Source organism: Prinia subflava, chromosome 2 (assembly GCF_021018805.1).
Source record: "Prinia subflava isolate CZ2003 ecotype Zambia chromosome 2, Cam_Psub_1.2, whole genome shotgun sequence".
In the NCBI taxonomy this organism is placed as follows: Eukaryota; Metazoa; Chordata; class Aves; order Passeriformes; family Cisticolidae; genus Prinia; species Prinia subflava.
The window spans coordinates 93,417,205-93,429,973 of NC_086248.1; the positions used below are offsets into that span (position 1 = coordinate 93,417,205).

General features: G+C 37.3%; 1 protein-coding gene across 1 annotated transcript in view; it reads right to left on the bottom strand.

The window, feature by feature from the left end:
* The window catches only part of USH2A (usherin), a 372,599-nt gene that overhangs the window by 66,488 nt on the left and 293,342 nt on the right, over positions 1 to 12,769 (bottom strand). Inside the window, exons 55-58 of the mRNA XM_063391039.1 lie at positions 11,635 to 11,833; positions 5,747 to 5,854; positions 5,015 to 5,198; positions 4,066 to 4,223 (exon numbers count right to left, since the gene is read on the bottom strand). Of these exons, the coding sequence (XP_063247109.1) occupies positions 4,066 to 4,223; positions 5,015 to 5,198; positions 5,747 to 5,854; positions 11,635 to 11,833 (649 nt within the window). The remainder of the gene's footprint in view (positions 1 to 4,065; positions 4,224 to 5,014; positions 5,199 to 5,746; positions 5,855 to 11,634; positions 11,834 to 12,769) is intronic.

A 12,769-nucleotide genomic window follows, 5' to 3' on the forward strand; every position in this document is an offset into this window, starting at 1 on the left:
AGAACTTCAGATATTGAGCTTGAAAATCTTGTCCTACTGTGAGGTGGAGCAAACAATAATTTACTCCAAAAAATCAAAAATGAGAGAATGTGACATTGGCTTATCAAAAGTCCTATTTGCTAGTCCACAAGAAACGGGGTTAGTTGGGGAAGCTGTGTCAAATACATGGTATCCAAATACCAGGTTTGAGCCCAAGAAGGATAACGTCAGAATCCAGATTTTAAACAAATGCCATTCTAACTGTTATAACAGCCCTCTTATTAGAGGGTAAAAATGAGCCAAGACACAGACTTCTTGTTTATCACAGCGTGAAAAGGGTCCTGGTTTATTCCTCTTCATTGGCTTAGTCATCTTAACTCCAGCTATTCACTGACTCTGGCTGCAGCAAGTTCCTGCTGGAGGTTTCCCTTGCAGCCTCTGACTGCTGGTTATTTCCTGCTAAACTCTGACTGCAGATATCAGTTTGCAGGCACTTAGACTGCAGGCTTTCACCCAGCTAGACTGTGACTGCAGGTTCCAACAACAGGCTCTAACTGCAGACCCTTCCTTCTCCCTAGGATCCTGCTTCATGGCTCTCTCCATGCTCCTCAAGGTTCCTTTTCCATGATGATCCTCCCCTTACCAGCTCACCCCCTCTTTTATCTCACTCATCCTTATTGGCTATAGCGGTTACTCATCAGGTGTGTGTTGGTTAATTAACACAGCTCTTACTTATCAGGGGTGAAAGTCACCCTGTATTCCCCTCTTCTACGCTAACTGATAAGCAAACCTAGAAGTGGATAGAGCATTATAACACAATGAAGAAGAAAATATTTTAATCCAGATAATCATTAATATATGAAGCAGGTATCCTAGGAGCAGAGGAAAGGATCCCATTTTGAGCATGTTCAGCTTTCAAGTTACCACCAGCAACAACTGAAGACACCCAGAAGAATCAGGTCCCCAGTGAAGACCAGTGGGGTTGTCAATGAGCTGGAATGCAGGATGGCTACCTGTCAATAACATTTATGGATATATCTTGAGGAAATTATGTGGTGGAGTTTTTATTCCATTTGGCTCTTCTGCCTCTATCCATGGCACTAATATTTGCTCTATAATAATTGTAGCATATCCTTCCGTAGCATATCAGTGAAATGCATCCAACTTCTGAGGTCTGTGCACTGAGGCAATGCCACACAAAATAATGGAATCCCTATTTCAGAGAATAAAGCCCCATTTTCCACAGTGAGTGAGATGTATCAAATATTTTCTTCTGAATCCATCACTTTAACCACTACTGGGCCACCTTGCTCTTTAGCTAAGTCAGGAGTTTTGAAATGCTACATATATCTATAAAGCCACAAGATTTAGATATATTACAGATGCTGAAACTTTATAATTGAACGATCCAAAAAGGAAGGTCTGTGTAATAGGATGTGTCCATAATTAATCCTGAGTGTGATTATTTGATCCAAATTTATTACAGCAGATAAGACAGAATGCCAAAGCAGTTCTGATATCCACAGACAGAAAGACACTATGAACAAGTACCTTCTCACTAAAACTTTGTTAATTAAAAGCACTGTTTTTGACATCGAGTCTGTGAAAAGAACAGTTTTGTCCAAGAGTGACTGCCAATCCTGAAAATCATTATAAGTAAAGGTGCATTCTAAGTTTATAAGGAAAACCTATGTTGCCTCAATATAGGCTATTGTGAGACAAGGATTTATGCACAGAAAGGCAATAGAGCAGCAAAAAGAAAAAATGGTTGCTCTATGTACATGGACATAAATAAGGATAAGAAGCAGTAGACACTTTAGGCTAATCCTACCAAGCTGGGGATGTATGTGACCCCCAACACCTGTATGATAGGACATGTCAATGGGATCTATTCCAGAAGATCAGAACTTCCAGAATAAATCCCCACCTGCATCCTCTGCAGTCTTAAGGAAAACGAACGAACAAACAAACAAACAAACCAAACCAAACCAAACCAAACCAAAAAAAACCCTCTAGAAGCACAAAGGACCTCAGACTGCGTACAAAGCAGGATTATGAAGGGTCAATAATTAGTTTCCTAGCTTCTGCATAGAACTATACTTCTCCCCACAGGTTTTAGCAGCATTAGTGGCATTGTAGCTTTCAGTAACATTCAGTAACATTTCTCTGCTGTTAGTTATCCTCATTCAGATAAGATCAGCTAGTGGCCCTGTATGATTAAAGGAACAGCAAGATTTGCTTTCCTGTCTTTTTCTCAACTAGGAAGAAAATGAACTCCATTCCATCTGAAACCAGGACAATACCCAACAAAAGCACAGTATGAAAATCCCCCTTCATATTTAAAAGCCTGAATAATTAGCCCCACAACAAGAAGGGAAAGAGGAAGGGTCTAAGCTACCAAATATCCATAGAAGTGAGATCAAGGTGAGTCCCAATAACTGGAAGGAAGGACATGTTCCTTTCCCATCTGAGGACAATGATTTCTACAGATGTGTGAATACATCAACCCTGCATCTTCTGCAGATCTGTAATGTCCAGCCTCCTCCTCATCCCTCTGATTATGTGGTTTCAGGACCAGATGAACCTTTGTATGCATAATCTTAATTGCAACATAACCAAATGTATTACAAAGAGCCAGGTTCTCCCTGCAGGCTTGAAACCTACTGTGAGTAACAGGAATTTAGGCAGCTGGAAAAGGTCTAGAACAAGGACAAGCTTTTCTGGGAAACACCCCACTCTTCACAGCCTATGCTATTCCAATACATTCTTATGTTTTAAATCTATTTATAATGTTGCTGAATATTTTGTACCTTAAATTATATTTATTATCAAAACTATAATACAGCATGAGTCACTTTCCAATAAAATCAACTGTAGATTATATGCCATTTGAATTCACCTGCCTTCTGCAGGGTTCTAAATCCTTTCAGGCAGTAGGGGAAAAAGTTTAATTTAAGATTTTAATCTTTTTCATATATTATAGCATTTCTATAATGGATTTTGTGCTCCTGAAAACTAAAAGATTGACAGCTCAGGGTATTATAGATTTATTAATCATTGCTTAAATGGGTAGGGTGAGCACTGCTAAGCACTGCCACAATACTTGAAATCCCAGTCTTGAAGGCAAAATACTTTTTCTAGGTGACTTTATTTTTAATGCCAATTGACCCTTGCTAAACAAGGATAGAACATCTAAAATAATTAGGAAGAGGAGATATTAAAAACTCACATGAATTCATTGATAAAACAATGGTGGCTGTTATTGCAATATGCAATAATATGAAGTTTCTAAAAAAACTGTCATAATTTTAACTGAAAAAAACCCAGTATCTACAAACTAGAAAACAACTTGTAGCAGATGAACTACACTAGACAAAAGATTGTTCATTCCAAGGCTCTCATTGTCTCACAATAAATACAGCATATAATTTTTTTATAACATCAATAAAGTGCGCCAATCACTTGATCTGGTCTACATTGATGAAACATCACATAGTTTCTCTTGTAAAAATATACTATAATTCAATTATTCCTTGTTAGCCCAGCTTTATAGCAGGTGAAGGCTACCTGATCATATTCAGAAGAGTCACTAGAGGAAAAATACTTTTAGACCTTTGCTGACCCACCAGCCTGCAAGGTAACATATTCACATAACCCTATGGAGCTCAGGCAAGTGAAATCCACTCAGCCAGGTCAAAGCTAGCACAGCATCTCTGTCACACAAACTAAAAGGTTGCCAGGTTTCCCCGGTGATAACTAAGGTTAGTATGAACAGAAGAGAAAACTTACAATTTGTTGGGGTTTTTTCCCCAATACTTGCACTCAATAATAGTTCATGACACCAAAACATGCAGGGTTTTGCTCAGATAAACTTCATAACGCCCATGTCAAGTATCTAGGCCAATATTATTAAAATAATATATCTCTAGGACACAATAGCTTTAGATACTGGTTATTTAAATCACAAACACTAAACCCAAATATGAAGAATAAAAATATCAGAATGATTCAGCTGCCTACCTGGATATACTAATTTTTCAATCCTTCCATTTTTCTACAAAGTACTACATAGAAATACATTTTTACCTGGCACGTTCCAAGCTAGAAATATAGAATATGCATCAATTACTGTGACATTATATGGGACATGAATTTTCTCTGGTGTTCCTACTGGTGTTTGTATAACATATTTATCACTGGTGTTGCTGCCACCCCAAGTGCTGGCTTCCAGCTGGTAAACATATCTGCACAAACACAAAAAGATCAGTAGACACTGCAGTTAGAAGCTTTAGGCACATCAGTAACAGAACATTTCCATTTTCACCAATTTAAAGTGAATACGAGTATTACAACTACTGCATTACTTGTAATGAGAAACTTGTGAAGATTTTCACATTTAAGCTTTCTTAATATGAGAAAAGTAACTTAGAATAATAATTATCATAGAACCTTAGATACCAAAACTAAAATACTAATATCAAATACTATGCTAAAAATTAATAATATAATTCAAATTAACTTACATAAGAAAGAGAAGTATTGACTCAAAAAGCATCAAAACTAATTTCAGACTAACTTCTATGAAAATACCAGCAGTCGCTTTTGAGCCTGTATGTACAATATGCACTGGAATATTATATACCGTGTGCAGTGCTGTTTGTTATATAAAAACTGAAATTTTTCAGAGTTTATTCCATGATAGAGAAGCACCAACCACTGAGCAACCAACAAACCATCCAAGAAAAAGAAAAACATAAAACCTAACCAAAACAAAACACCAAAAAATCAGCTTTGCTTCTTTGAATAGAATGACATTCTCAAAAACAAAACAAAAAATAGAAGTCCTCTGATTAAGGTCTTTCTAACATTTGAGAGACTTCTAAAAGTGCTCCCAACATTATTCAGTTATAAAGTAATATTGTAAGAGAGATTTCTTTTGCTAACAGTAAGTTACATTTGGTACATTTCACTAACACAAGTACCTATGTTTTCAAAGGCCTTTCACCTTTTACCAGAGCTCTTTAACATGCCTTACCTACTGTTAGGCTGCAGGTTAACATCTGTGAAATTCAGGTCTGCACTGCCACCCAGGAAAATCTGCTCTCCATCACGGAATAATCGATAATGAGTAATGAGTCCATTGGGTTCCTTTGGTTCACTCCAGTACATTTCCACTTCTGTTGAGCTGACTATGATATGATGAGGTTTTGGCCATACCCCTATTAAAATCAAAATGACACTATTTTAGTTTTATGACAGAAACTCAAAAGTGTTTTTTTTCTTTTCCTATACTCGTGCTGCTGTTTTCAGCAATGTAATGAAAACACAAGACATTGCCAGGGAGAATGACAGAATTTAACACACTTTCTGTATTTATCCTATGACAAATGCAACCAGTTAGACAAGGCAAAGATTAATGGAGAATGAGGCCAAAGGCTGCAGCCGTTATATGCTCAGTAGTCTCTGCATATTTATTTGTGCTTTAAAAAATATTCGTCCTGTAATTCTAACTTCGTTAGTGAAGCTAGTGAAGTTAGAGATGAATTTGGGAAAACTTTCACCAAAGGAAAGTAGAAATGCAGTGCCAGGCAGTAAAGAGAATGTGGCAAGATACAAAAACTCCAAGAGAAATAGATTCTCTTGTGCAAATTTCTACATGATAGCTTGATGGATGACAGTGGAGTTGTGCACCTTGTTAATCCGTCAGAAAATACAAGCCCGTATGACCATCTCTTTGCAGTTCTATAAGAATGACTTTCTCCCTTACCATGAGGAGCAGCTTGTAAAGTTTGACCTGAGTGTGGTTGGCTGGAAGCACACCCAGCAGATGTGCATGCAATAAGCACAAAGCTGTAATTAGTGTATGGCTGCAGACCTAGAAAGAGCAAACAGAGGTTAGGCTGAGTTGTTGACATCAATCATTCCAAGAATTGTATCTCTGCATAGAAAGTTACTGGATTCAAAGTTAACTTTTAGCATTTTTGGCAAATATAAAGTGTGAACTATTCTTATATTACACCTGAACGATACCGAAATGGTCAATTCTCACTAATTTAGACATATATCCTCTACTGATTTAAAAGACCTAACAAAATAATTCAGACTGAATGTCTGTCTATGCTGCAATGGATCTATGGACATCCCTCATATATCTGAATCAGGTTTAAATAAAAAACCTTAGATGACACTTGCAATGCAGAAAAACACCTAAAAGTGCAATTGCTTAGAGTGTTGGACTAGAAAAGCTGAATAGTCTGTAATGTTTTGAGAATTTATTACAAATACATTTGCAATAAGAAGATAATAAAATACTCACTTGAAACCTTCTACTACATTGCAAACAAGTCCAAGGATAGTCATTCCACTTTCCCAATTTACATTTTTTAATTTTTCCTCTATTTTCCCCTATTTGATACAAGACTTTATGATAAATGCTACAAAGCAGTTAGAAGGTGAACTGACAACCAAGCCCTCCTTACAAGATATTAATTCTAGTAACTTGTAATTTTAAAAATTTTTTTTCAGCTCAAACCTTCTATGCTGGACATCCTTGAATGAGAAGAGAATATATTGGTTTGCCTTTTTCTTGGAAATTTTCAAACATTCTTGTGCCGTGTATTGATGACTTCAGAATTGACATCTTAAGTCTGTGGCTTAAGAATTTGCCTTTAGGGCTCCTCATAAAATTGCTCTCATAATTTGGTTAAGATACTGATCTTTTAGCCTAGCCAATTCTGCGCACCCCATAAAGGCTTCTTGCAGTCAAATTGCTAAAGATGCAGACCACTGTGAGATCACCTTAGAGCTCAGCTTGAACTGCTTTTCTCACACAGCACCTTCCAGCCCACAACACAGGACTTTGCTAAACTACTCCTTCAGATATTTCTCAAAATTTACCTTTAAGATATCACCAGGCACAAACACTGAAAACCCCTTCCTCGTATTTATAAATACCCCCTTGTTAACACCTCATAATACATTAAATAAACGTTCCTGTTCCTGAATGTAAAGGATACAAAAAGAACAACCAGAAGCAGATTATACACAAAATCTTTCTGAAAATATTAAAATTGCAAAACTAACCATTCAGAAATCCCAGTGCCACAACATTGTACAATACAAACTGATCCCCTTTTGTTCACAGGATTTGTGGAACAGCCCTTTCCAAAACTGTCTGCAACGTGTGGTCTCTGGCCTGATTAATTGTAATTTGAGAGTTTTTCTTGTAGTGTCCACCCTAGGGTGTACAGAGGCTTTACTAACACCAACTTGCTGGGCATTCCAAATGTCTTAAAACAGTACCAAAACAAGAAATCCCCCAACCAACTCCATAAAAAATGACATAAACTCCAAAAACAAAAACAAACAACAAACAAACAAACAAAAAAAAATAAACCACCCTATTATTTCTCTCTCAGAATCAGGATACCAACTCGAGACTGAGAGAACCAAAAATCTCCATTTGGGATGCCTGGGCCCTGGCTTTCAGACTACCTGGTGTTACACAAAACTTTACATCTCCAAGCCCAACTGGTGCCTTCAGCTGGAAGCTCAGGAAATTCAGGTCTCAGGCAGGGTAATGAAGATGAAGAGGACGTGGCTGTGACTGTGAAATGCCTCCTTGAAAGGGAAGGTACCTCTGGGCAGCAGCAGAATCAGGCCCATCTACACCGAGACTCCCAGAAGGAATTAATCCACTAAACACAGCCAAAGCTGAGGCAGCAATTCTCCATACAGGAGATTCATTTTATTCCTCCCTGGAAGATGCACAGATTGTGGACTGAACGAGGCAGTAGCCCTGTGAACAAATGAATGTACTGCTGTGTAAGGTAGATTGTTTGTGTGGAAGAGGCTGAATTAAGATTACACAGGTCAATTCACAGGTATTACACAGGTCAATTTTTAAGCATGTGGCTTTGTAGTCTTAACAGCGTAGTTTTGATGTAGCTCCTGTGTCTAAATGGAATTATTTCAAGAACAATGAGATTCTGTGGCAACAAAAAGCCTGTGCAAGATCTTTGTTTATAAACAAATCCTTGCTTATTCCCTGTACCAAGATATTTTAATTAAAATATATTACAAACAAATAGAGTGAAAGAAGAAGCAGCAATTACATGGGAAGGTAAAATACTGAATGGAAGACGTTCAGGCTGCTTAACAAATTGAACAAGATGTGAAGGAGAGAAAATAAAGAGATGACTCAGAGGGACAGCCCTTGCTGTAACCTAATCATGAACTGGAAGAGAAGAAAAATCATCTGAACACAGTGTATAAAAGTAAGGAGGGAGAAAATGACAGTTGCAGACTAGAGAGAGGCAAAGGCATGGAGGAAAGCCAAGTATTTAACATTTCAGGATAGAAAAGATTACTGTGGCAACAAATTACTTGAATTCCCCTAAAGGGAGTCATGTTCACTTTTAAAGGAAACATGCATAATAAAGCAATACTCATTTACAACTACACTTTAAAGAGAAAAATGAGCATTAAAAAAAGAGCACATGGTTTCATTAAATTTATTGGCAAAATTCTGATACCTGAAATTCTAGCCATGGATGAAGCAGTCACAGCAGATTTTTATCCAGATTATTAAAGCTTTGCATTAGACGTCTTGTCTTATGCATGCTTTGGAAAATTCTGTGCAAATCTATGAATGTGTTTGATAATAAAAATAACAAGAAAGGTAATTTTGAAATATAAGTAGCATTTTTGCTTTTCTGATGTCTCTGTTTGATTGTTTACTAGAAGGTATTTGTCCCCTCATTTTTTGGGTTATTATTGTGGGATTTTTTTTTTTTTTTTTTTTTTTTTTTTTTTTTTTTTTTTTTTTTTTTTTTGTCAACTTAGGCAGTCTATTACATTGTTGCAGCATTTGTCATGTGCCAATAGGCTGTGGAACAGTGGGGGTTTTTTTAAGAATGCATTGTTCTATTAGCTAAATCAATTCCTTCTGATACTGTTTGTCTCCATTTGTGGTTATGGCTCCAGCAAGGTCAGTAATTAGCTGCCAGGGCTCCTGGGCCCTGCTGTGGGAATTTTACTGGGGAGGATGTCAGATTGCTGACCACAGCCTCACAACCTCTTCGTCCCTAAGAGTTTCCTTCAGATAAATATTATTAATGATGTAGTGCTGCATATGGAGATAGAGTTGACCAGTGACAACACTTTGGTATCTCTTCAGATTTCGACACCCTGAAATGGAGAATATGTTCAGATGAAAGAATTTCAGACTATTCAGTCATAAAGTATTTATACTACTGTTTCTTTTACTGAAATAAATATTAATTATCTTCCTTGGTTTTGACCTAAAAATGGTTGAGCCTACAAATTGTTGATAAAGCCTCTTACTTGAGATATTAGCTTTAGTGTATTAAAAGGGGGGAGTTGAGAAGAACCTTTTCTATAAACCCACCTGCTGCTGCTGAAGAGGGCACTCTTGGCTTTATTTTACAATTCCCCTAATTATTTTCCTCAGTCTTACCCTCTGCCTGGCCCCACTGCAAAGCATTAGCAGGCCCATTTGTAAAGTAGTAGTAACACAAAGTGAAACAATGCCATAACTGTCATCCAAATTGTTCTGTACAGGGTACTGGAAGTGTTCAGTAATAAATGATATAAAAAGGTCTTTTATTGACAAGCTGCCATGTGCTGTTTGCATTAGAGAATATGAGAAGATGATGGCTGCTGCCCCTAGGTCCCAGTGGCATTCAACTCAGTGAGATAGCAGAAAATGCTTCAGTTTGCTTAAAGCATTGATAACACCTCTAAATAATTAACTGAGGACTTCCTGTCTTCAATTACTTAATGCTTTTTTTAACATCTTGAGAGGATTATAAGCAATTTATGGATTTCACATGATGAGCACATTCACCGCTATTCCCACAAAGCATTTGTGGGATCATGTTTCCAAAGCTTTGATGTAATTAAAAATAAGCAGTGAGACAATGGTGCCGTGGCAAGGTGCTTGCCTTCATGTCTGCTGTTTGCGAGACCTGAGATCCAAAGTCTCCACAAATACTAATGCTACAGCTTCATTAATGTTCAACTGTTGCTCAGGGAAAAGCAGGCAGTTTGGGAGAGGGGGGAAAAAAAAAAGAAAAAGGAAAAGCAAGGATAATGGGAAAATCGAAACAACCATCCACAGGGAATAAGACAAACAGTTCAAACATTTGAGATTATGTATGAGGTGAATCTGATTCTTTTATCGTATTCTTTTAATTTAGAGAGCAATAATTACCCACATTGCTAAATCACTCTCATGAATTCCACATTATTACCCAAGGAAGCTCCTGCAGAAAACAGCAAAAGATTTGATTATGACTGTCAGGAGGAATGATCACTTATTTCATTCCTGGCTTAACATAGCTGCACTGGACAGTGGCTTAAAAGAACAGGCACACAAAAGAAAAAAAAAGATCCTTGTTTCTCAAGAATTCATTTCATTTCCTCTCACTTCCAACTGGTAAGTATTGTTGGCATTTAAATGGAGATATAACTGCCTTGGAGGAGCATGAGAAATATTTTTCAATGGGTTCAATAAATCACTCCTTGTTGGAATGTTCCTTTTTTGCAGTGTAAACTTACCGCAGCAATTCTAAAACATGTACCCACCAACTCTGGCTAATATCTCATGTCCAGAAGCACTGAATATGGAGATAGGAGTAACACACCATTGACAAATTTCACACTTGGGCATGATATTGTCAAAGAGGAACAGCAATCTTGCTCTTCTATGAGTGACTACAGCAGAGACAAAATCTTTTAAAGAGCTAAGGGATCCACCCTGACTCAGGACTTGGGCTTTGAGAGGTATTTGAGAGTGCCAGCTATGCTCTAGAGGATTTATGTGCCGGAAGTCAAATTCTGCTCTTTGGCTGGCTGTCATATGGTGTGTACAATATATGAAGTTTGCAATTTTCTACTTGTGGGGCAAGAAAACTAGGGAAAAATTAATGCATTTATGAGGTATAAAAATTTAATGTGCAACCTGAGGTCAAAGAGTGAAAAAAAAGATATCCCATAATGCTTATGTTCCTGCTCTGTGTTCAACAGAAGCATTTCTAAGGGGAATTTTGTGTAACATTCAAAAATAAATAAAAATTGAATATGTGAAAACAATACATTTGAGGTCTGAGCCAAACTTTCTCCCAAAATCTCTGGAATAAAGCTTCTTTCATCTAGAAAATGACTATAAGCAATATATAATATTATAAACAGTTCTGTCTTCCTTTCCTTTTTATTATCTGAGATCTAGAAAGTACTGGATCCTTCTCGATCCTGTACTGCTACACATTCACAATTGCATGACTGTACATCAGTGATGTTAAAAGAGAGAGTTGAATCTGTATGAAGGGATGGCTGGCCTACACAGAATATTTAAGTCCTTGAGCACACTATGTATGCAACTTCAATTGAGCTGGATAGATTTATTTTAAAATTTTGAAATTAAACCTATTAATATTTTAACAAACAGCAGCTAGAAATGAAAGAGATTGGAAAAAATAAATTTAAGATATGTAAAGTCATGATAAAGCATTCCAAAGTGTGCACAGTACCGGGGATTTCAACGTTACTGACAAGTGGCATTTTTAATATATTAATACTGTCTTAAATCTTAAGGACAGGACATTAGCCTGTCAAAGAGCTCTGCCTCCTTACCCGACACTGTGTGCTGCATTCTGCCTGCAGCATCAATGTAGATAAGTCCTCTCCCCAGCTGGCTGATGTGGTACTCTCTGATGATCCCGTTGGGTTTCTTGGGTGCAGCCCAGCTCAGATGCAATGCTGTGGAGTTCAGAGCACTGACTTCTGGCGGCTGAACACTCTCGGGGACTCCTTGGACAGTGACTGCAACTACCTGAAGACATATGAATTAAACAGCAATTTAATGTAATAGTACACTAGATACCATGATCAATGAGAATGTCACTTTTGTTTTAAAATGTTGTTTGGGCTGGCATATCATTACCAAGGGGCTGGAGAAGTAGTTGCTTTTTTCCTCCTTTTTCACAATGAAATCTGACCTTGAATACATTACATAAGTCTGTGTCCACAATTTATCACAACAGGTTCACCACGTTTTAGCTGCAGTGTGTGGCACAGGGTGAAACAACAAAAACTGTATTGCTTGAAAACTCTTGATAACTCTCTTCCATATGGTTTGTCAGTGTCTCTGCATTTTAACTGCCTGATTTCATATATTTTAAGCACCAGTAAACATGGGGCTAAGCCTCCATATATCCCATGCAATCTGAACTCTATTGTAGTTATCTGCAACTCCATACTTCTGTAAGGAATCCAAAGATTTTGAAAGATAGGATAAGTTTGCACTTGTTAAGTTCTTTCCACAAAAAAAAAAAAAAAAAAGTTAAAAGGTAATTTTCTATTGACACATCTGCACCATCAGCCACAGAAGAGACATTTCCAAATTACACTGGTTTAATAAGTGGGTCAGACCGTTTTCTCTTTGAGAATCACTTTTCTTTTTCTGTTATTACCCCCATAAAGTATTTATATTATGCTGTAAATATAAAATGTGCCCTCTGTAATATATTGTCTTAGTGAATTTGGTGGAATCAGTCCCCACTTGCAGACTTCAGTGTTTGCAACACTGAAGTAAACTTCTTAATTACAGGCAAGTGAAGTAAGCAGGATTTATTATCAGGTCAGTGGCTGCAGCAACTGTGCCTACAAAGTTTCCAGACCACAGCTCTGTGTGCATGCAAAGGACTATCCACTTAGCTTCATCCCTCTGCTTCAGTGTTTTTTATTTTAGACTTCTGGCTGGGATTTG